The sequence below is a fragment of the Cygnus olor genome, chromosome 10 (assembly GCF_009769625.2).
Source record: "Cygnus olor isolate bCygOlo1 chromosome 10, bCygOlo1.pri.v2, whole genome shotgun sequence".
Lineage (NCBI taxonomy): Eukaryota > Metazoa > Chordata > Aves > Anseriformes > Anatidae > Cygnus > Cygnus olor.
The window spans coordinates 6,954,214-6,975,467 of record NC_049178.1 but is presented as its reverse complement, the minus strand read 5'-3'; the positions used below and the strand labels follow the sequence as shown (position 1 = coordinate 6,975,467).

General features: G+C 60.4%; 3 protein-coding genes and 1 long non-coding RNA gene across 5 annotated transcripts; 2 read left to right on the top strand and 2 right to left on the bottom strand.

Moving 5' to 3' along the window:
- Window positions 1-22: 22 nt before the first annotated feature.
- On the top strand, window positions 23-6,265 carry LOC121075707 (guanine nucleotide-binding protein G(s) subunit alpha isoforms XLas-like). 2 transcript variants are annotated; one of them, XM_040569232.1, is made up of 10 exons: window positions 23-1,127; window positions 1,492-1,566; window positions 1,762-1,821; window positions 2,246-2,305; window positions 2,758-2,829; window positions 2,974-3,072; window positions 3,342-3,443; window positions 3,936-3,998; window positions 4,192-4,339; window positions 4,458-6,265. In XM_040569232.1, exons 1-10 carry the CDS (start codon window positions 890-892, stop codon window positions 4,747-4,749), a joined length of 1,209 nt encoding a protein of 402 aa, XP_040425166.1. In that variant the 5' UTR covers window positions 23-889; the 3' UTR covers window positions 4,750-6,265. The 2 variants fall into 2 exon arrangements, with proteins under 2 accessions (XP_040425166.1, XP_040425167.1); XM_040569233.1 differs by lacking the exon at window positions 2,758-2,829.
- A 625-nt stretch (window positions 6,266-6,890) lies between these two features.
- On the top strand, window positions 6,891-8,513 carry LOC121075708. Its single transcript, XR_005823116.1, has 2 exons — window positions 6,891-7,020; window positions 8,100-8,513. It is a non-coding gene; the product is annotated as an uncharacterized LOC121075708 (long non-coding RNA).
- A 3,814-nt stretch (window positions 8,514-12,327) lies between these two features.
- LOC121075706 (maestro heat-like repeat family member 5) lies at window positions 12,328-16,255 on the bottom strand. The gene is made up of 11 exons (XM_040569231.1): window positions 15,786-16,255; window positions 15,536-15,690; window positions 14,936-15,433; window positions 14,716-14,853; window positions 14,421-14,535; window positions 14,150-14,287; window positions 13,679-13,855; window positions 13,254-13,409; window positions 12,971-13,072; window positions 12,778-12,880; window positions 12,328-12,686 (listed from the first exon to the last, which is right to left on the bottom strand). Exons 1-11 carry the CDS (start codon window positions 16,170-16,172, stop codon window positions 12,454-12,456), a joined length of 2,202 nt encoding a protein of 733 aa, XP_040425165.1. The 5' UTR covers window positions 16,173-16,255; the 3' UTR covers window positions 12,328-12,453.
- Window positions 16,256-16,284: 29 nt separating this feature from the next.
- Window positions 16,285-19,264, bottom strand: LOC121075628. Its single transcript, XM_040569117.1, has 8 exons — window positions 18,824-19,264; window positions 18,314-18,536; window positions 18,066-18,188; window positions 17,772-17,851; window positions 17,531-17,651; window positions 17,319-17,405; window positions 16,927-17,031; window positions 16,285-16,775 (listed from the first exon to the last, which is right to left on the bottom strand). Exons 2-8 carry the CDS (start codon window positions 18,533-18,535, stop codon window positions 16,431-16,433), a joined length of 1,083 nt encoding a protein of 360 aa, XP_040425051.1. The 5' UTR covers window position 18,536; window positions 18,824-19,264; the 3' UTR covers window positions 16,285-16,430.
- Between the last annotated feature and the right edge of the window lie 1,990 nt (window positions 19,265-21,254).

Genomic DNA, 21,254 nt, shown 5'->3' with positions numbered 1-21,254 from the left:
GCCTTGGTGCCACAGCTGTATGCTTTTCAGCTGCAAAGAAAAGGTGATAAAAAGGTTTTGGATCCACAAAAGGTGCTCTTAGTCGTGAAGTGAAGGGGTTCTAGGGTGAAAATGAGACATTTGGCCCTAAAAATGAGGCTTTGATTCCTCAGAAAGGGTCTTTTCTGTGTGCCCAGAGCATCCCAAAGGCCCTGCTGGCAGCTGGTCACAGGTTTGCTGTCTCAAAAGGGGCCTCATGGGGCTGAAGAGCTGCTGGGGGAGACTGCTCTCGGCCGCTCTGATTCAGAAGAGCTGGCCTCTGGAGGGAACCCTCTTCGAGACTCTGTCCCCAGTGCTACAGCGCCTGGCTGTCGTCGTGCAGGCTGGCAGCATCCCAAAAGGACGCTCACTGCTGGCCAGAGTCAGAGGGGGCAGATCCTTCCTCCGGGCACATGGTGGGCATTTGCCAAACCCTGCTGGCAACCTCCAGCCCCAAATGCCCTCGGCACACAGAGCTGGGGCTGTGCTGGGAAGGCAGGCAGGGATGAGGCCGCCCAAGGACAGGGACACCCCAGCACTATTTGGGTCTGTAGGGGCCAGGCTCAGCCTGGTTTGGTGCTTGAGTCACAAGCTGGGTGCTGATGTCAGTCGGGAAGGGGCTGTGTCAGGGCTGGTGCCCTGCCAGCGTCCCAGGCCGGGCTGGACGGGGTCGCAAGCCCCCTGGGGCCGGGGCAGCTGTCCCTGCCTGCGGCAGGGGGTGGCCAGGTGCCCTCTGAGGGTCCCTTCCAAGCCGGCAGTGCCGTGGGGCAGCGACGGCACAGCAGCGCTCTCCCCAGCACCCCGTCTGCACACGCTTGCTCTGCTTGCCCTGCGCCCCGAGCGCTGATGCCACGCAGCCCCAGCCCCATGCATGCAGCCCCTGTGCCAGCAGGGTGCGGCCATGAGGTCACAGCGCCGTGCTGTGACGCTGTGCCAGGCCACGGGCACCTCTCTGCGCCGGCCCCAACGGCGGCACTCACGCGGCGGTGGCAGCATGGGGCGGATGTGGGGGGCTGCGGCCCCCACCCGCCTCCTCCTCCTCCTCCTCGTGCTGGCAGGCCTGTGTGCCCGGGATGCCTGGGCTATGCCAAGGCGAGCGCTGGCAGCAGGTGGGCGCCAGCGCCGGGGGCAGCGGCAGGGCCGTATCCGGGCGAGTCGCCGGAGGGGCTGGGGGCTGAAGCCTGGGCTGAGCCCCCCCGGGGCCCCTGTGAGCCAAGCCATGCGCCGCGCTGCCCCGGGTCCGGCCTTCCCCTACGTTCGTCCGCCTGGCCCTCGAGGGGTGCTGCGCGTGGCCTTCAGCCTGCGTCCCGAAAGCTGCCGGGGGCCAGCCGGGAGGTCCCCGAGCCCCGCCGCAGCCTCAGGAGTCTCGCCCCGTGCCTGGGTCCCGCACCATGCCCCGGCCCCTCCGTCACTGCAGGGTGCTCAGGGGCACAGCGGGCAAGGGGAATGTGTCTTCTCTCTGGTTGCTTCCAGGTGACGATGCGCGCGGCAGCGCTTACCCAGCTCCTCAGCCGGATCCTGGAGTGGAGCTTCAGGGGCATCCCAGCGGTAAGTTGTCAGCGTCCCTTGCCTCGAAAGAAGCAGCATTTGCTTTGTGATCACTGGTCCACGTGCGACTGGAGATCCTCTGAAGGCCTTCCGAGGGGTTGTCCACTCACTGTGGGGGCTTCGCGAGGGCAGAATTGGTTGCAGCACGCAGTGGGAGCCCTCCTCACCTGTCCTGGACCCCATTTGTGCCCGCAGGCCGTGCTGTTCCAGCTGCCCCGTGGAATCCTGCTCCTGAGACTGGGTGGCACCCCACAGGTACGTCGGTGTCGATCTTCATTTCCTTGGGGTTTGTTAGTGGCTTTCTGCACTAGCTGAGCACTGCCGCAGCCTCTCCCTGGCCAGTGGGCTCTTCTCCACAAGAAGCGGGGATGATTGTTTTTCCCCCACGCTTTAGCGTGGGCTTCCCGTGCGTCTGTTAGGAATGCCCTGGTAAGGAAGCACCGGCAGGCCTCTGTGCATTTGTCCGCCCGGCCCCAGAGGGGTGCCGCACGTGGCCTGCAGGCAGCGTTTTGAAAGCTGCCGGCACCAGCCAGGAGCTCCCCAGGCCCTGCTGCAGCCTCGGGAATCTTGCCCTGCTCCTGGGCCCTGCGCCGTGCCCCGGCCCCTCCGTCACTGCAGGGCACTGGGGAAGAAGGAGGTCACAGCACGCAGTGGGAACGTTTTTGCTCTGTGCCCGTAGGTGATGGCTCCGTGACGTCCGAGCATGGTCCTGTCCTCGTGCCCCAGGGCGACCCCACAAGTAAGTCACTGGGAGGAGTGAGCATTTACCGTTTTGTTTGCTGCCCGCGTGAAATGGACCTTCAGCCTTCCTTGGCCTCAGACATGCAGGAGAGCAGAGAGGGAAGGGGTCAGGCTCGGTGACACGCCTGGGGCGCTTTGCCTTGCCAAGCTGTCTTTGCCAGCCGCTCCGCCCCCGTGCTGCAGAGCCAGCGGGCACGTTGGGGTTGAGTTTAGAGCCTGGGGTGAGCTCTGGGGAGGCCCTTCTCTGGGCAGCTGCACGCATGGTTAGTTTTGTGCCAGCACGGTGGCACTGCAGGCCCCTGGTGACTGTTTGCAAGAGGCTCCGGGGCGGGAGGGAGAGCCGAGGGCCATGCAGCAGTCCCCTGTTGGAACCGCATTCACTGCTGTGCGATGGGAAGAAGCGTCCTGCCCCGTTTGGTGGGAGCTGCTCTGTTCTGTGTTTGTTTGCAGGCGTGGCCGTAGGCGATGGCTATCCAGCTTCCCCGCTGGGTCCCGGCGCCGAGCTGCAGGGAGGTCACACGGGTAGGGCCTTTTAGTTGCGTTGAGAGCTGCCGGCTCGAAGCCCAAGTGTCAGCCCGGGGTCTCTGGTGTGGTCACTCTGCACCTTCGGAGCCTGCTTTTCAGTGCTTTATTCACATGGAATTTAACGTCCTCCTTTCTGCTTAGGTCCTCGAAGAGCAACGTATCAAGCTAAAAGAGGCAAAAGTTCCCAGAGGACCTCGGGAATCCTGAAGGAAATCCTGAAGGAACTGGAGGGAGCACAGGGTGGGTGTGTTGCACGTGGAAGCCTGAGGGGCTGGGTACAGCCCCGGACACGCCGTAGCCTGCACAGCAGGAAGGCCCCAGTCGGAGCCTCGCGGTGATCTCCCGGGGTGGTCGGTCGGTTGGACTAGCGACTGGGAGCACCCCCAAAAGCCTAGGCTTTGTTGCAAAGCCACCTGTGTGCACGTCGAGAAGCATCGCCTCCTGAAGATAGCCCGTTCCTGCTGAGGAACGGTCGCTCCCCAGCCAACTGTGCCGCTTTCTTTCTAAAGGGGCGGACGGAGAGGCTGTGCAGCAGGAGGCGTTTCCGAGGGGAAACACGCTGCCAGGCTCTGAGGGAGCGAGAGAGGCAGCGCAAGCGACCGTCCCGCCAGGTAATTGCCGTCCGGTGGCACGGTTAGCACAGAGCAGGTGCTGCCAAAGGAGCCTGGAACCGCTCTGGAGGAGGGCTGTGGTCGCTGGCGTGCGGAGCTCAGCGCCAGCAGTGTGCCAGACAGAGATGCTCGCGGGCCTCCGTGCCTGTGGTTAGGGATTGCCTGCCTCCCACCGCAGCCAGTTCCCAGGGGCTTCGGCACTTTTCCCTTGGGGCAAAGAGGCATCTGAAGCACCTTCAGCAGGTGACTGACGGGGCCCGTGACCCTTAGTGGAGCGTACCTCCCGCAGCACCTGAGTCCCGCAGCTTGCCAAAGTCCCCGGGGGCCCAAAGCAGCACCGCAGCACCGAGTGGGACCCCTCCTGCGACCTGCGGCCCAGGGGGCTGCACGGACTCGCAGATGGGGCACGGGCCCAGAGGGAGCCTCTCCGTCCTTCTGCATCCTCTGTGCCTAAGCCGTGCTGAGGCTTTCCCTTTCTCTGATTCTTGGCAGTGCTCTCGGAGCCCGGAGAAGCCCACCACACCAGGGTGTTTCAATTTTTTCAAGAGAAGCCAGGTACTGAGCAGGCCGTAAGCGGGAGCCGCGTGCTGGGAGCTGGGAGCGTGGCGGCGGTGCCTTCTGCTGAAAGCAAGGCAGCTTCTTCACTGAGAGGCTGGCAGCGGGAGAGCGAATGTCTCGGCACTGCCAGAGCTCCCGCAGGCTGCCCAGCAGCGCAAGCACGCGCTAAGGCCCCGAGCTGTTCCTCCAGGTGCGGCTGGCGAGGGGACCGCGAGTGCCTCGGACGGTGCCGCCGTGCGCAAGCACTGCCTCGTGAGCGCGGCGGCAATCGTGGGCTCCCTGCTCTTCGGCACGCTTCTGTGCTGCGGGCTCATCCGGCTGCGCAGGAGAAGACAGCAGTGAGCGGCCGTCTCTTGCCCCAGCTCCCCGTCGGCCGGCTGCCGCTGGCCTTGCAGCACCGCCGGTGAGGTGCTGCGGCGCGGCCGCCGGGTGCTGCCCAGCCTCCTCTCTCCGCAGGCGCCTCTCCGCAGCCTCGGAAGCCCGGGCACCGAGACGGGCCCGGCGCCGGCGGCCGCCACCTGGACGAGCACAACGCACCCGCCCGCCCCCGGCCACCTGGCTGCAGCACGACCAGCCCAGCGCCCTCCAGCCCCCGCAGCCGCCATGGGCACCACCCCCCCGTCCCCCACCACCGTCCCGGCCCTCCTACGAGGGCTGGGGGCAGCCCCCCCGGCGTGCGGGGCAGCGGGGGGGTGAGGACTGGCAGCCGTCCAGCAGCTTTGCTGAGCGGCATGCCTTCTCAGAGTAAAGCTCTGCACCCGAATCGCCAGTGTCCGGGCTGTGCTTCGCCTCGCGCTAACTGGCCAGAGCAGCGAGAAGCTACAAGCAACCTGCGGACACCTTTCCGCCCGCTCCAGCCTCTTCTGCCGCCTGCCCCGAGCTCTGCGGGGGAACGGGCTCAGTCCCGAATGCTCCTTCCCGGCCGCTCTCTTGCCCTGCTCCAGCATGCGGTCCCCCCCATGGCATTGCAGGCCTTCCCAAAGTGGTCCTGCGTGGGCTGCCCACGGGCTGCAGGACTTGCAGAGCTGCTGCAGCATGGGTCCGTGCCATGGGGTCCATCCTTCAGGAGCACACTGCTGCAGCGGGGGTCCTGCACAGGTGGCAGCTCCTGCCCTCCTGCTACCAAACCCTTGCCATGAAAGATGAGTAAAAGGGCGGCCAGGGGGTCAAGGTGACGTCAAAGACACCTCCTGCGTCGCACTCGTTGATGGGCTGTAGGTGGAGAAGCTGCAGCAAAGCGGGACCCATGGCCTCACCGGCTCCAAGGCTGGACCCCGTAGCTCTGCTCTTCAGACCGATGACATCTTCCCCATTCCCAGGCCAGAAAAAGTCCCGAGGTGCAGACTCTGCGAGACCAGGAAAGGGGAGGCACCGCGATAAACAGGCTTTTCCCAGTGCTGGCGGCCTTGGGGACACCAGACAATTCCAGACAGGAGCTGGGGCTCTCTTCCGAGCAGCTGCGAACGAGGCTGTCCCTTTTCAGATCCGCTTCCTTACCCAGCGGCACAACAGAGGCAGAACCTCTTCCTCGAGGTTTTCTGCTTCTTTCGCACTGTTTGGCTGGCTGTTCTTTGTCTCCTTGTCCTGGCCAGCCTGTTGTCCGGCGCCCCGTGGGCTGGTGACACAGCTCTCTGTCTCCTCAGGCTTTTCCTTAGGGCATCAACAAGTCCTGAGCCCTGCTGGTTGGATGGGTACGTTCAGCCCTGCAGCGAGGTCTGCCACACAGGGAAATTTCTGAGCAGCAGCCCCCAAACTAGGTGCTGGATCCCCGGTCACAGAAAAAGGGTATGGCTTTTCCTATGTTTCGAGCTTTGTCTCCCTTATGCGGGGGTCTCGGTCCAGGCTCGCTGCTGGAGAGGCGACGGCTGAAGCCCTGTTGTTCATGGGGTTCGTGAGCTGGTTCGGGCGTGCCACCAGCACGCAGAAGGACGGAGAAGAGCCCAGGGCCCTGCTGTGCCCCGCAGCGCTGTTTCAAAGGTGGCGTCCTTGCTGATGGTGTTCCAGCTGTGCGGCTGCAGGATCTCCTCCAGCCCCAGCTCCCACTTCCCGCAGAGCTCCAGGGGCCTGAGCAGCGCTACGGGCAAGTCCCAGCTGGTGTTCTGGGGGCAGGTTCTGGCATGGCTGGGCAGCGTGATGTGGAAACCCCTGTCTGCCATTCTTCTTCTGCCCTGCTCGGCAGCCAGGCCCTGGATGGCTGGCAGCTGGGAGGCTTCTGCCCAGCTGGGAAATTCCTTCCTATAGAGTGTCTGCAGCTTCGCACCTCACCCCCTGAAAAAAAAAAAACAAATTAAAATAAAATTTAATCCCAAAGCCCTGATACTTCACAACCTGGTTTGCCCGGAGCCATGCTTGGATAATACGGCTAGCACCTTGGCGATGTACTCAGCGCCATCGTGTCTGGAAAATTCCCTATCCACCAAGCCCGCCAAGCACTGCGCAGCCACCTCTGCCACAAGCACCTTGTTTCTCACACACACCTCTCCACGTATGTGGACGTCCATAAATAAAGGAGTGCGGAGCTACACTACATCTCTTGCATGTATTTTGGGGTAAAAGTCTCACGGCAACTGCCAGTTGTAGGAGGCTCACTTACCTGGGCCTGAAAGAGGTCAGTGCTCCAGCAGTGTTTCCAGGACCTGTGGTCTGTCCCCACCGCCAGTGTCTCCTCCATCCGTTGCGTGTGGCCAGTACCAGTGCGCCTCCGCTGGCTGCACTGCGCTGTGGAGGGTGCCTTGAGAATGAGCCTCTGTACCCCAAACTGAGGGTTTGGGTCCCAAAGAGAAGGCTCTGGGCGCTAAAAAAGGGGCTTTGGGCTCTCAGGATGAGCCTTTGGGTCCTGAAAGTCAGGCCTTGTCTCAGCAAATGAGCATCTGGGCACTAAAAAGGAGGGTTTATCCTTTCAATCACGGCTTTGGAGCCCAAGGAAGAGGCTTTCTGCCCTAATATGTGACGCTGAGGCCTAAAAAGAATGCTTTGGGCCCTAAAAATGAGAGCCTGGGTCCAAAACCAGAGGGTGTAGGTGATAAAAAGTTGGCTTTGGATCCCAAGTCTAGGCTCTCTTGTCCTGAAAATGTCCTGAAAGCTGGGTGCTTAAGGACAAGGCTGTGCTCTATAAAGAGGAGCCTTGGTGCCACAGCTGTATGCCTTTCAGCTGCAAAGAAAAGGTGATAAAAAGGTTTTGGATCCACAAAAGATGCTCTTAGTCGTGAAGTGAAGGGGTTCTAGGGTGAAAATGAGACATTTGGCCCTAAAAATGAGGCTTTGATTCCTCAGAAAGGGTCTTTTCTGTGTGCCCAGAGCATCCCAAAGGCCCTGCTGGCAGCTGGTCACAGGTGTGCAGGCTCCTCAGAGAAAATAGCAAGCGACAGCCCTGCGGTGACTTCCGATGCTTTGATCCCTCCAGATGGGTGTTTGGAGCCAAAAAGGAGGCTTTGGGCTGTAAATTTCAGGCCTTGTCCCCTAGACTGAGGCTTTTGGCTCTGAAAGGCAGTGTTTCTCCTTCCGTGTAACGCTGTTGGCACTAAAAATGGGACCTCGGACTGTGAAAGTAAGGGTTTCTCTTCCAATAAGAAGGCTCTGAATTCAACACCTGAGTCTCCGGGCCCTAATATTAAGGCTTTGGTCACCAAAAAGGAGACTCTGGGCTCTGCAAAGTAGTAGGTAGGCAATCAGCAGGAGACTTAGGATCCCAAAGCAGCGCCTGGGCCCTGAAAATCAGGGTTTGGAGCCTGAGCATGAGACATCGGCCATGAAAAATGAAGTTTTAGAGCCCAGCATGGGGGTCTCTGGACCATGAAGTGGGGCTTTGAACCCTGAGAATGAGCCTTTGTACCCCAAACTGAGGGTTTGGGTCCTAAGAGAAGGCTCTGGGAGCTAAAAAAGAGGCTTTGGGCTCTCAGGATGAGCCTTTGGGTCCTGAAAGTCAGGCCTTGTCTCAGCAAATGAGCATCTGGACACTGAAAAGGAGGGTTTATCCTTTCAAACAAGGCTTCGGAGCCCAAGAAAGAGGCTTTCTGCCCTAATATGTGACTCTGGGGCCTAAAAAGAATGCTTTGGGCCCTAAAAATGAGAGCCTGGGTCCAAAAATGGAGGGTGTAGGCGATGAAAAGACAGTTGCATCTCCGCTGGCTGCACTGCACTGTGGAGGGCGCCTTGTCAAAACCGAGGTGTCCCGTGTGGCCTGGTCACAGACAGGCGGTGCAGCAGGCTGTTGCTGTGACAGGGCAGCGTGGCCCACCTTCCTCTGGATCCAAAAGTGATGATTTGTTGCCTCCAAATTGGGGTTTGGACCTGCAAAGAAGGCTTTGGACCCTGAAATTCAGGCCTCGGCTCCTAGCATGAGGATTTGGGAATTTGAAAAGAAGGGGTGTTCCTCTCAAATAAGGCCTCGCCATCTAAAAGGCTGCTGCTTTGCACCTTGCAATGAAAGTGTGGACCCTAAAAATAGGGCATTGTGCCCTAAAAATGGATGCCTGGTCCATATGAGTGTGGCTGTAAGCAAGAAAAAGCTAGCTTTGGATCCAGAAGCGGGTGTGAGGGCCCTGACCAAAAGCACTTGGTCACTTAAATGGAGCACCCTGGCTCTTCAAACAGAGGTTTTAGGCAATCAGAAGAGTGTGGATACCAAGTGGAGGTTCTGGACCCTGAAAATAAGGCTTTGGAGCCTATTCAGGATGAATGGGGCCTAATAATGAGGTTTTGGACTGTTAAAATATTGGGAAGGGAGGAGGCAAGGGGCAGTGAGGAGGAAGAGAGGGCGTGTCTTGTATCTCCAAGTCAGGCTTTGGAGCTGAAACCTGGGCCTTTGGACTCTGCAGCTCAGGGTCTGGATCCTGAAGTGATGCTTTGTTCCTTCGAAATGGCTGTTTGGACCCGAAAAGGAGGCTTTGGACCCTAAAATTCAGGCCTTGTCTCCTAGCATGAGGATTTGGGAATTTGGAATGAGGGGTGTTCCTCTCTAATAGGGCCTGAGCGTCTGAGAAGGCCGCTTTGCACCTTACAATGAAAGTGTGGACCCTAAAAATAGGGCATTGTGCCCTAAAAATGGCAGCCTGGGCTGTAAGAGCGAGGGTGTAAGCAAGAAAAGGCCAGTAAAAAGGAGGGTTTATGCTTTCAATCCAGGCTTTGGAGCCCAAGGAAGAGGCTTTCTGCCCTAATATGTGACGCTGAGGCCTAAAAAGAATGCTTTGGGCCCTAAAAATGAGAGCCTGGGTCCAAAACCAGAGGGTGTAGGTGATGAAAAGTTGGCTTTGGATGCCAAGTCTAGGCTCTCTTGTCCTGAAAATGTCCTGAAAGCTGGGTGCTTAAGGACAAGGCTGTGCTCTATAAAGAGGAGCCTTGGTGCCACACCTGTATGCTTTTCAGCTGCAAAGAAAAGGTGATAAAAAGGTTTTGGATCCACAAAAGGTGCTCTTAGTCGTGAAGTGAAGGGGTTCTAGGGTGAAAATGAGACATTTGGCCCTAAAAATGAGGCTTTGATTCCTCAGAAAGGGTCTTTTCTGTGTGCCCAGAGCATCCCAAAGGCCCTGCTGGCAGCTGGTCACAGGTGTGCAGGCTCCTCAGAGAAAATAGCAAGCGACAGCCCTGCGGTGACTTCCGATGCTTTGATCCCTCCAGATGGGTGTTTGGAGCCAAAAAGGAGGCTTTGGGCTGTAAATTTCAGGCCTTGTCCCCTAGACTGAGGCTTTTGGCTCTGAAAGGCAGTGTTTCTGCTCCCATGTAATGCTGTTGGCACTAAAAATGGGACCTCGGGCTCTGAAAGTAAGGGTTTCTCTTCCAATAAGAAGGCTCTGAATTCAACACCTGAGTCTTCGGGCCCTAATATTGAGGCTTTGGTCACCAAAAAGGAGACTCTGGGCCCTATGAAGGAGTAGGTAGGCAATCAGCAGGAGACTTAGGATCCCAAAGCAGCGTCTGGGCCCTGAAAATCAGGGTTTGGAGCCTGAGCATGAGATGTTGGACACGAAAAATGAAGTTTTAGAGCCCAGCATGGGGGTCTCTGGACCATGAAGTGGGGCTTTGAACCCTGAGAAGGAGCCTTTGTACCCCAAACTGAGGGTTTGGGTCGTGAAGAGAAGGCTCTGGGAGCTAAAAAAGAGGCTTTGGGCTCTCAGGATGAGCCTTTGGGTTCTGAAAGTCAGGCCTTTTCTCAGCAAATGAGGATCTGGGCACTGAAAAGGAGGGTTTATCCTTTCAAACAAGGCTTTGGAGCCCAAGGAAGAGGCTTTTGCCCTAATATGTGACTCTGGGGCCTAAAAAGAATGCTTTGATCCCTAAAACTGGGAGCCTGGGTCCAAAAACGGAGGGTGTAGGTGATCAAAAGACCGTTGCGTCTCCACTGGCAGCACGGTACTGTGGAGGGCGCCTTGTCAAAACCGAGGTGTCCCGTGTGGCCTGGTCACAGGCAGGCAGCGCAGCAGGTTTGCTGGCTCTAAAGGGGCCTCATGGGGCTGAAGAGCTGCTGGGGAAAACTGCTCTCGGCTGCTCTGATTCAGAAGAGCTGGCCTCTGGAGGGAACCCACTTCGAGACTCTGTCCCCAGTGCTACAGCGCCTGGCTGTCATCGTGCAGCCTGGCAGCATCCCAAAAGGACGCTCACTGCTGGCCAGAGTCAGAGGGGGCAGATCCTTCCTCCGGGCACATGGTGAAATGGAGAAAGGCAGCACTCCAGCACGCCCCTGCTGTCACACTGTGGTGGTTTTCCTCAGGCGGGCAGCCGAGTTCCACCACGGCCGCTCTCTCACTTCCCCTCCTCAAAGAGGAAGGGGGAGAAAATACGACACAAGGAGCTCGAGGTTTGAGATCAGGATGATTTAATTAAAGGGAAAAGGGAGAGGGGAAGAAAAAAGAAGAAGAAAGGAAAAGGAAAAGGAAAAGGAAAAGGAAAAGAAAAAGAAAAAGAAAAAGAAAAAGAAAAAGAAAAAGAAAAAGAAAAAGAAAAAGAAAAAGAAAAAGAAAAAGAAAAAGAAAAAAGAAAAGGAAAAGGAAAAGGAAAAGGAAAAGAAAAAGAGAAAGAAAAAGAAAGAAAAAGAAAAAGAAAAAGAAAAAGAAAAAGAAAAAGAAAAAGAAAAAGAAAAAGAAAAAGAAAGAAAAAGATAAATTAAAAAAAAGAAGTAGAAGAAGAAAATGAAAACGAAAAAGAAGAAAACAAAAAGAAAAAGAAAAAGAAAAAGAAAGAAAAAGAAAAAGAAAAAGAAAAAGAAAAAAAAAGGAAAAGGAAAAGAAAAAGGAAAAGAAATAGAAAAAGAAAAAGAAAAATGAAAAAAAAGAGGAAAAGGAAAAGGAAAAGGAAAAGGAAAAGGAAAAGGAAAACTAAAATGAAAAGGAAAGGAAAAGGTAAAGGTAAAGGTAAAGGTAAAGGAAAGGGAAAAAGAAAAGAAAAAGAAAAAGAAAAAGAAAAAGAAAAAGAAAAAGAAAAAGAAAAAGAAAAAGAAAAAGAAAAAGAAAAAGAAAAAGAAAAAGAAGAAGAAAATAAAAAAGAAAAAAAAACGAAAAAGGAAAAGGAAAAGAAAAAGGAAAAGAAATAGAAAAAGAAAAAGAAAAATGAAAAAAGGAAAAGGAAAAGGAAAAGGAAAAGGAAAAGGAAAAGGAAAAGGAAAAGGAAAAGGAAAAGGAAAAGGAAAAGGAAAAGAAGAAGAAAAAGGAAAAGGAAAAGAGAAAGAAATAGAAAAAGAAAAAGAAATAAAAGAAAAAGAAAAAGAAGAAGAAGAAGAAGAAGAAGGAGAAGAAGAAGAAGAAGAAGAAGAAGAAGAAGAAGAAGAAGAAAAAGGAAAAGAAGAAAAAAGAAGAAAAAGGAAAGAAAAGAAAAAGAAGAAAAAAAAAAAGAAAAAAAGGCAGAGACCGCGCGAAAGGGCAGAGAGAGGGAAAAGCAGCGAGGCCACCAGGCGTGGGGCGTGTGCGGAGAGCTCCGCTCCAGGGAGGGCTGCACAGTGCCCCCGGGGCTGGGGAGGCACAGCCTTCGTGTAGATGAGGATGCTGATGGCCAGCTCTGATGGCAAGGAGGAGGACACTTTCCGCGCTGAGGGCGGTGCGGCCCTGGGGCGGGTGGCCCAGTGGAGCTGCGGCTGTCCCATCCCTGGCAGTGTCCCAGGCCTAAGCGGGGGTCTAAGGTCTGAGCGGGGGTCTTAGAGCAGGCTCGCTGCTGGAGAGGCGACGGCTGAAGCCCTGTTGTTCATGGGGTTCGTGAGCTGGTTCGGGCGTGCCACCAGCACGTAGAAGGACGGAGAAGTGGAGGGAGTGTGCCCGGGGAGCGGGGCTGCGCCGCAGGCAGGAGGAGATGCCGGGAGCTTTCCAGCACGCTCAGCTGCCTGCCGGGGAAGAGCGTCGCCTCCTCCACGCCTTCTGCAGCCTGGAGCACAGCTGCCGAAAGCTGAACCGCGAGCGCGGCCTTGCTGCTTGCAGGATCAGCACTGTCTGAACTGCCAGCGAAGAGACCGACTCGCAGGGGTCTTGCCTCAAGCCTTGAAGGACTGAGAGAACAGAGAAGGAGAGGCGAGGTGACGGCCCTGTACCCGCAGAGCGCCCGGCCCCCCGCAGACGTTGCCCCCAGCTCTCCGCCCAGCCAGGAGGGAGCAGGGGACGGGCGCGTCACCTGGCGGCTGCCCTGCGATCCCCCTCCCTGGCTCACCTTCGCAGATGTACTGGCTCTTGTTCTTGCGCTGATCCACCAGGTGCCTCCCCACGAGCCCTGGGGACACACGGCCTGTCAGCGCCCCCGGCTGCTCCCCGGGGCGCAGCACGAAGGCACAGGGACGGGGGACCCCAGGCTCGCGGCTCACCGATGAACCTCACAGCCTCCCGCCGCAGGGGCTCCTGCAGGCTCTGCAGGTAGGGCAGGCTCTGGCCCAGGTACTCCTCTGCTCCGCTCCTCCTCCTGGCCAGCTGGAGAGGGAAGGGCGCGGGGTCAGCGCAGGGCGGCCCCGGCCCCGGCCCCGGCCCCGGCCCCGGCCCCGGGTGCAGAACTGCGCGTACCAGGCACTCGCCGATCTTACAGGTCTGCACCGTCTCGGCCAGGTGCGCCAGCTGCCTCCAGCGCAGGAACCGCGCGACACCAAGGAGGGCTTCGCGGGAGGCCTGCAGAACAGCTGAGATGGCACCAGAGCCTGGGCAGAAGACCCTGCTCCCCGCCCCGCAGCCCCTCCGCAGGGAGGGTGCCTCAGTGGAGACTGACGCTGCCGGCAGCTGCAGCACCCCTGGTGCTCGGGGGCCCCCAAGGCAGTCAGCATCGCCCTCCCCGGAGGAGCAAAATGCCCACCTCGGCCACGCTCTCGTCCTGGTCGTGCAGGTGGAAGGACAGCGGGAGAAGGCTCCTGCACACCTCCTTCTGCATCTTCTTCTTTTCACTGCTCTCCACAAAGCCCAGCGTGTCGAGGAAGAGGCGAACAGAGAGAACCCGCACTGCGCTTGACTCCTGGGGAGGAGGAGAGGGGGACATCAGTCCCGGTGGCTCCAAGCCCTCCGCAAGCAGGGCCAGCACGACCGACAAAGTGGGGGCAAAGTCTCCGAGCCAAGAGGCAGAGGGCACACCTTGAGGACGGCCCCCAAAAGTGATCCAAAACGAGCAAGCTGTGGCCTGCCGAAAGTCTGCCCAAGGGCACGCAGCGCCCAGGGCTGGGAACCGGGCAGGGAGAGCCCACGGTGGGGTGTCACAGGGACGCAGACATGGGGACGCAGCCTTACGTCGTCAAAGAGTGATGGGAGCTTGCCGGCCAGCCCCAGAGCCGTGAGGCTGAGCGTCCTCCCCTCCAGGAGCCGCAGCATGGTGCTGAGCACGGGCAGAGCGACAGTGCGGGTGTCGCTGTCTGCACCCTGCAGCTGCTCTGTGATGCTCGGCAGCAGGACGAGTGTTTGCCTTGCCTGTGTGAAAAAAACACCTTCCTTTGGGTAAAGCAATGCCTGCCACCTGGGCGAAAACACTCTCCGATCCCAGCCTTCCCGCTGCCTTCTCCCCATGGGACAGCGTGGTGCTGGCCGGCAGGGCTGCCCGGCACAGCCCCAAAGAAAGAGAGCCGGAGGCGCGGGGATGGACGCACAGCGCCGGCCCCCTGCCGCCCCTTCCCCGCTGCCTGGAAAGGTGCCGAGCCACAACAGCCCGGGGCCAGCCCAGCCCAAGCCGCTGCACTCGTGGTGTTGCCGGCTGCCCCTGCTCACCGTGTCCGGCCTCTCGGTGAGCCCCAGGATCGCCCTGAGCACCAGGCTCTGCATGCCCAGGCACTGGCTCCGCAGGTAGGTGGCAAAGAGGCTCACGACGCAGTCCAGCTCGTTGCCGAGGTCTGTGCACTCCAGCATCTGAAAAGTACGTGGGGCGCAGTGCTGGGTCACCAGCTCGCGGCAAGAATGCCAGGGCACGGCCAAGCCTGGCCCCGAGGCAGCGGGGCTTGTGCAGAGCCCCACGCTCGCCGCTCCTGCTGCCCCTGCTCACCTTGCTGAGGAAGACCATGGCCACCATCTCCCAGGAGGAGTCCTCCATGCTGAGCAGCTCAGCCAGGTGGCGGATGATGGTGGCACGCAGGCTTCCGGGCAACTCCTTCATTTCCCTGGCAGGGAAAATGGCAAGCAGGCGCCGTCGGCCCCGAGCCGGGCGGGCACAGCTCTCCTGGCTTTGCACCGCTCTCGCCACCACCCCAGCGGCCACGGGCACCCATGCTGTGGCAGCACTTCCTCCAAGACCCAGGGACCCCCCCAGGAAGGGGATGGTGCCGACAAGGGGCTCTCACCTGGCCACCACCTGCACGCCCCAGAGGTGGCTCTCGGCGCTGAGAAGCGCGGCCCAGCCGCCCTGCGCCTCGATGGCCAGCACCTGGCTCCCCAGGCCCACGCTGCGGAGCAGCGCTTTCAGGGACTGCACCGTGGACCTGCGGGCAGAGAAGGGCCCGGGTCACGCCGGGAGCCCCAGCCCTGGGTTCCTCTGAGCAGCAGGGGACGGGGATGTGGCACCTGATGGGAGTGAGCAGGTCCTGCCGGTGCTTCTGCCGGAAGACCTGCACCTCCTGCAGCGTCAGCTCCGTGGTGAAGGACACTTGGAAGAGGAGGGCCAGGAAGAGCTGGGGGAAAACGGCCTTCGCCTCCTCCAGGCTGGTAGGCAGCAGGAGGATCTCGTGGAGGGGCCTTGCTGCCTGCAGAAAGCACCCAGAGGCGTGGGCAGGGAGGGACAGAGGAGGATGGAGACCCCCCAGGCTGGCCCCGTGGGCGCGCCCGGGTGCCCCAGGGTGCGGATAAGGCTGGGAGGGATCAGGGGAGGGGAGCGGGGCCCCTGCCCATCGGAGATGGGCAAGCGAGGAACTCACGGCCAGGGCCAGGATGCGCGGGTGGTCCTCGGTGGAGGTGGATGTCTTGCAGCCAGACTGGTTCATGAGGATGCGGAGCAGCTCCCGCAGCACCCTCTCTGTGGCTGGGGGCTCAGACACCATTGCCTTCCACATGGTGACGGCGACGCTGCGGGACCCCCGGGCTGTCAGCAGGGCCTCCCCCGGCCCGGCTGCTGTCCTCGCTGGTGGTGGTGGTGGGGGGGTGGATGAGACGCGCTGGGCCCCGTACCTGGTGCAGGTCGGCGAGCACTGCAGCAGGCTGGCAACCGTCTCCCTGGGGCGCTTGCTGGCCAGCACCAGCAGGGCCCTGTCCAGGCTCTGAAGGGCCAGCGCGGCTCTGACGGACGGCAGGGTTCTGTAGATGGCCCACACGATGTTCAGCACCTGGAGGTGGGACACGGGTGAGACGGGGCCGGCACCAGAGCAGGAACAGAGCCCCGAGGGCTGGAGCCGTGGCCGGGCCGCTGGCGGGTACCCACCTGTCCCGAATGGAAGTCGGTCTCTGCCGCCAGCACGTCCACCATGTGGGCAGCCAGCTTGGTGCTGCGGGGATTCGGGGCTCTCATGCTCTTGATGGCAGCGAGGAAGACGCCCAACCGTTCAGAGGGCTGCAGGTACTTCACAAACATCTGTGGGAGGAAGGACAACACGTCAGTCACCCCGAGGGCTGCGATGGCCCCGCTCAGCCCTGCTGCTCCCGGCGCCCCAGGAGAGCTGGGAGCAGGGGCTGGGCCGGGCGACGGCTGGGGTGCGGCCGCGTGCGGGCCCCGTGGGGACCGGGCTTTGTCGGGGACAGCGCCGGTCCTCTTCCTGACGTCGCAGGGCCGGGGTCTCCTCCGGGGCTCAGGGCTGGCGCTTCTCACCATGAAGATTCTGCTGGTGTTGCCGTCTTCTGAGAGCCGTAAGGACAGCCGAGTTCGCCAGCGCTCCCGGAGCTGCGGCTGCTCGGCATCCTGCTGCCATGGCCACGTGCCTGGAGAAAAGCGGACACAGTGTCAGCGGGGGGGGCCTGGGGACCTGGCAGTGGCAGCCGGGGGCTCGGGCACAAGCCTCCCTGGCAGGAAGGGGGCATGCCAGAGCAGAGCTGGGGGCAGCGCTCCCAGGGAGGGCCCGGGCTCTCGCGCTCAGGGCAGGGGGAACGGCTCGTCAGCCCGCGGAAAGGCAGCCGGGCTCGCTCGGTCGCGTCTCTCCTGCTGAGGAGAGGGGCCCAGGCGGCCTGGTGCTGGCCTGGCTGTGCCGGCGTGCCCGTGTCTGGAGGGACCCAGCCCGACGCGGCTCCTCTCACTTCTTTGCTGCCCGATGAAGATGTAGAGGTGGCGCACAGCCTCCGCTGCCTCGTGGCTTTTTCCCTCGTTCTCGGAGGTGCAGCACAGGAGGAGGTACCCCACCAGCCTCCCCAGCATGGAGAAGCGGTGCTTCTCGGGGTGATGATGCCTCACCACTGTGGCTCCTGCAAAGCAGGAGCTGACCTGGGGAGAGAGGCAGCGCGGGACCACGGCTGAGCGGGGCGGCAGGGCCCCAGCCCCAGCCCCGGCTCTGCGCAAGCCTGGAGATGGGGAGAGCCGCGGCCGTGGAGCGAGGACGGGGGCGCCGGGGCTGCCTGCACCAGGGGCTCCCTACCTGGGGCAAGGAGCAGGTGTTGATGAAGGCGGCCAGCCTGGCGATCCGCGCCATGGCCCTCTCCTCCACGGCCTCCGGCTGCTGCTGGGTGAAGGGCAGCAGGAGCTGGGGGGAGAAAAGCTGCTGGTGTGCCCGCAGCACGGGACACTGGTCCTTCCAGCTGTCCCCCCGCTGCGGTGGCCAGGCGGGTGGCCGTGCCCCTGTCCTGCTGCAGGCCCCGCTCCCTTCCCGTTGGTTCCCAACTACTCCTCCAACCCTGCAAGGGCCAGCTCTGGGCCAGCTCTCCCCTGTGGTCACCCCTGCCTGCACCAGGCACTGAGGGGGCCGCTTGTGGGACCCTCTTTGCGGCGGGGAAGTGACCCCACGAAGCCCAGCCTTTGCCAAAGCCAGACCTTCAAGATGTTCTGCAGCTCCAGGAGGCCGGAGGCGCCGGCGCTGCCCACCAGCACCTGCAGCAGGCTGTCCAGGGCTTCCACGGTCTGCAAGGAGGACAGGGGTTGGGGCGCCCTTCCCTGCTCCGTCCCGCTGGCAGGAGAGGGGCGCCCCCGGCCCACAGTGCCTGGGAAGGACGCAGCAGGGTGCCCAGAGCCCAGCCCGTGCATACCTTGAAGTAGAGAGACACGTCCGGGTTGCTTGTGTCCTCCTCCTCAGGGAGGTGGAAGACGCTGCAGAGGCAGGCGCGCAGGAGGCCGTTCTTCCTGTCCTGCGGCAGCAGCCCCGCTCTGCTGCAAGGGGAGGAGGGGAGAGGTGTGGAACGCCCCCTGTGCGGCACCCTGTGCCCCACTCGGGGCCCCTGGCCGGGACCGGGGCCACCGTGGCGGCCAAGCCCACGCTGGCCCAGGTACCTCATGGCGGCGATGGCGAGCATGGCTTTCTGCCGCACCTCCGTGTCCAGGCGATCGGTGGGCTCCTCCTGCAGCAGCGCCTGGAGGGCACAGCGCGATGGCCCAGGGCAGTGTCCCCTGGCCAGCGAGCGGCTACAGGGGCTGGCCTACAGGGCTGCCCCATCCCAGCGCCCCCACCAGAGCCACCTCCCGGCTCCTGGGGCTCCCCGGTGGCCCCCGCGGCCCTGCAGCGGGAAGGGCCGTGCCCAGCACCCAGCCAGAGGGTGCTCCCCGCGGGGCAGGGCGTCCCCTCACCTCGATGCTCCGCGCCACCTCCAGCTGGCAGAAATACACCGCGTCCCAGGTGGTGTGGTCCGTGACGGCGGCTCTGCAGGCGTCGCAGACGGAGGCCAGAAACCTCAGCTTCTGCGCCTCTCGCTGAGCCGCGGAGGGGAGAGACAAGCGAGCGGGTCAGGGGAGCCCAGCAGTCTCCCTGCGGGCACAGCCGGGGCAGGGGCTGCCCGGAGGAGGCCAGCAGCCGCAGCACAAAGGGCGAGCGGTACCTCGGGTCTGCGGCTGCAGCAAGCGCGGATGAAGCTCAGGGCGTCCTCTTCCTCCTGCCACAGCACGGCCGAGGCAGAAGGGCCCACGCCTGAGCCAGAGGGCGCCTGCAGTGGCTGCACCTCACTCTCCTCATAGGGCTGCGGCCGGGGCCTGGAGGCCGGGGAGGCCCCAGCCTCCTCCAGCCAGGCCGCTCGCGGGGAGCAGGGGGGTCTCCCTGACATCCTGCAGGGAGCGGTCAGGAGTGAATGTGGCTCCTGCTCCTGTCGCGGGGTAGGGATGCCACAAAGTGCCACCGCTGCCGCCAGCCCCAGGCCCCCACCCAGGACCCCTCCTCTTGCCCTCGGGCGGGCGGCCCCAGAGCCCCGCGGGGGTCCTGTCCCCAGGGGCCTGCAGACGCCATCCCCTGTACTGGAGGGAGGTCCCCCTGCCCGGGGCTGCCCCCAGCCCCACTGCCGAACCAGGCCCCTTGGGGCCGGCCCCGCTGCGCAGCCCTGGCAGCGCTGACCCACCTGCTCCTCAGCCCTGGCTCCTGCGCTGGGTTTCTGTGGCAAGGTGCCCGCGGTTTGTGCCTTTGCTTCGCACCTGGAGCACCCGGTAGCACTCCAAGCAGTCGCAGCTGCACGGAACCAGGTCCGTTGTGTCCGTTGGGACGGGACCCGCCCCAGAGGCCCTGCTCCCGGTTCCGGAGACGCTCCCTGGCCCCTGGTGTGGGCTTACGCGGCAAGGTGCTTGCAGTTTGTGCTTGTAGTTCTCACTGTGCCGTTCTCACATGGCCACAAATTCCATCGCTTTTCACCGAGCCGAGTCTCTTTTGCCCATGGCAGCAAGCATCCCGCCGTCTGCCCGGCCTTCTCTCAGCCACGAGCGTTTCACCGTATTTTCTGCCCCGGTCTTGCTGAGGAGGGCAGCGAGGGAGCGTGTGGGCGGGCACCCGGCAGCCAGCCAAGGTCAGAGCCCCACAGGTCTGGAGAGGGCTGGGCAGTAGCCGGTCGCTGCCGTGCCCCAGGGCTGCCTCGGTGGGGCTGGGAGACATGGCCTCGACCCCTGCACTGAGTCATGGTGCACGTCCCCATGCCCTGCACCAAGCCACGGTGCATGTCCCCATGCCCTGCACTGAGCCGTGGTGCACATCCCGACTCCCTCGTGCTGAGCCCTGGTGCAGCCGGAGGCTCGGGTGGAAGTTTCACTGTCAGGAAGGGGGCACGCCAGAGTGGAGTCAGAGCAGCATCGAGTTGAGTCCAGCTCCTGTCTCCTGCCAGGACCACCCAGAACACCAGACACAGTGGCTGAGAGCACTGTCCAAACACTTTGTGAGCTCCGACAGGCTCGGTGCTGTGTCTGCTTTCCTGGGCAGCCTGTCCCAGTGTCAACCACCCTCTGGGTGCAGAACCTTTCCCTAACACCCAGCCTGACCCTCCTCTGTCCCAGCTCCATGCCGTTCCCTCGGGTCCTGTCCCTCGGGGACTGTCACACATCACACTCAGCGCCTACCCCTCCGCTCCCCTCATGAGGGAGCTGCAGGCCGCCATGAGGCCTCCCCTCAGCCTGCTCTACTCTGAGCTGAGCAAACCCAGGGACCTCAATCATTCCTCATGCATTTTGCTCTCCAGACCCTTCACCATCTTCACTGTCCTCTTTTGGATGTTCTCTAAGAGTTTTATGTCTTTCTTGTGTTGTGGTGCCCGAAACCACATACAGCAGTCGACGTGAGGACAGGCAGCCATGGTCCTCCAGCTCAGGGCAGCTGGGGTCCCAAAGCCAATTGGTGCTCATTGGTGCTGAAGACAGTGGCAAAGAAGGCACTAAACGTCTCTGCTTTGTCTACAAAAGCTGATCATCCTCACCAAGTGATGGACCAATGTTATTTCTGCTCCTTCTTTTGATGTTAACATATTTAGGAAGCCTCTTCTATTGTTCCCCACAGTAGTGGCCAGCTTCAACTCTAACTGAGCTTTCTCTGCATGACTTTTTCCCTACAAAGGGAAGCAGCACCTGTGTAGTCCTCCCATGTCACCCAACCTCACTTTCTGTGGCCATACAATTTCTTTTCCCACCTAGACACTAGAAGAAGATCCCTGTGATTCATGGCAGAACTCTACAACTCAAAGCAAATGAGTTATAAAGTAGGTATGTGGTTTATTTCAGCGCTGGGCGCATGTGGGATAGCTCCCAAAGGCATGCGTGCCCTAATGCGGCAACTTGCCTTGGTTATATGCAGTAAGGAGTTACATATGTGTGATGTTTCCCAATACGGCCATACATATGCACAACCTATCCCCACTTTGTATTAAAATTAGCTCCAAGAAGTCATTTCCATAAACTCCTCCCATCTGTGCCTGCACAGTGCCTTCTGGTGGTGGTCGTCGAGGGGTCGTGGGGATGAAGGCTGATAACTCTTCTTCATCACCAGTAGTTGACCCCCTGCCTTTGCACAGACTCGGCTGCTCCTTGGCTCTTATCCAAACCACAAGGTCGGTCTCAGCTGTTTTTTGAGACAGGTTCCCCATTTTTGTCAGGAAACATCCTCTGTGAGGGGCCCCGAGACTCCTCGTTTCGGTTAATTTGCACAGTAGTAAGCAAAGACACTCAGCAATATCTATTTTTAATGCGATTAAGCAAGCCTCCATTCTTCCACTCCCGGCTTTAATAATAGCGATTGTTTTATTTAGAAATCATTAATGCGATTAAGCAAGCCCCCATCCTTCTATCCCTGGCTTCACCTGCTCAGCCAAGGCACCCTCCTGCCCTGCTTGCTTGAGCCGTGGGCTTTGGGAACTGCCTTTTCTGTGCTCTTAGGATGTGGCGCTTGGAAGCGACCGGCACTGGTAGCTCTGAGCTGCGTCTTCAGGAGGAGGTTCCCAGGGCAGCTCGCCACCCAGCTCCCTGAGCACCCTCAGGTCCGGGGCTGCAGCCCTGCTGCCCGCCTTCCTCCCGTCCCCA

Bases quoted from the DNA above. Each gene is read 5' to 3' on its own strand.
- LOC121075628 (XM_040569117.1), bottom strand. From the start codon at position 18,535: ATGTCAGGGAGACCCCCCTGCTCCCCGCGAGCGGCCTGGCTGGAGGAG. The intron at 18,189-18,313 runs GTACCGCTCGCC...TCCGCGGCTCAG, and splicing joins GCTGCAGCCGCAGACCCGAG to CGAGAGGCGCAGAAGCTGAG. The intron at 17,406-17,530 runs GTATGCACGGGC...TCCTCCTTGCAG, and splicing joins ACGTGTCTCTCTACTTCAAG to ACCGTGGAAGCCCTGGACAG.
- LOC121075707 (XM_040569232.1), top strand. From the start codon at position 890: ATGCAGCCCCTGTGCCAGCAGGGTGCGGCCATGAGGTCACAGCGCCGT. The intron at 1,128-1,491 runs GTGGGCGCCAGC...GGTTGCTTCCAG, and splicing joins AAGGCGAGCGCTGGCAGCAG to GTGACGATGCGCGCGGCAGC. The intron at 2,830-2,973 runs GTAGGGCCTTTT...CTTTCTGCTTAG, and splicing joins GCTGCAGGGAGGTCACACGG to GTCCTCGAAGAGCAACGTAT.
- LOC121075706 (XM_040569231.1), bottom strand. From the start codon at position 16,172: ATGGTGAGAAGCGCCAGCCCTGAGCCCCGGAGGAGACCCCGGCCCTGC. The intron at 14,854-14,935 runs GTGCCACATCCC...CTCTGCCCGCAG, and splicing joins GACCTGCTCACTCCCATCAG to GTCCACGGTGCAGTCCCTGA. The intron at 12,687-12,777 runs GTGAGCCGCGAG...GTGTGTCCCCAG, and splicing joins GGAGGCTGTGAGGTTCATCG to GGCTCGTGGGGAGGCACCTG.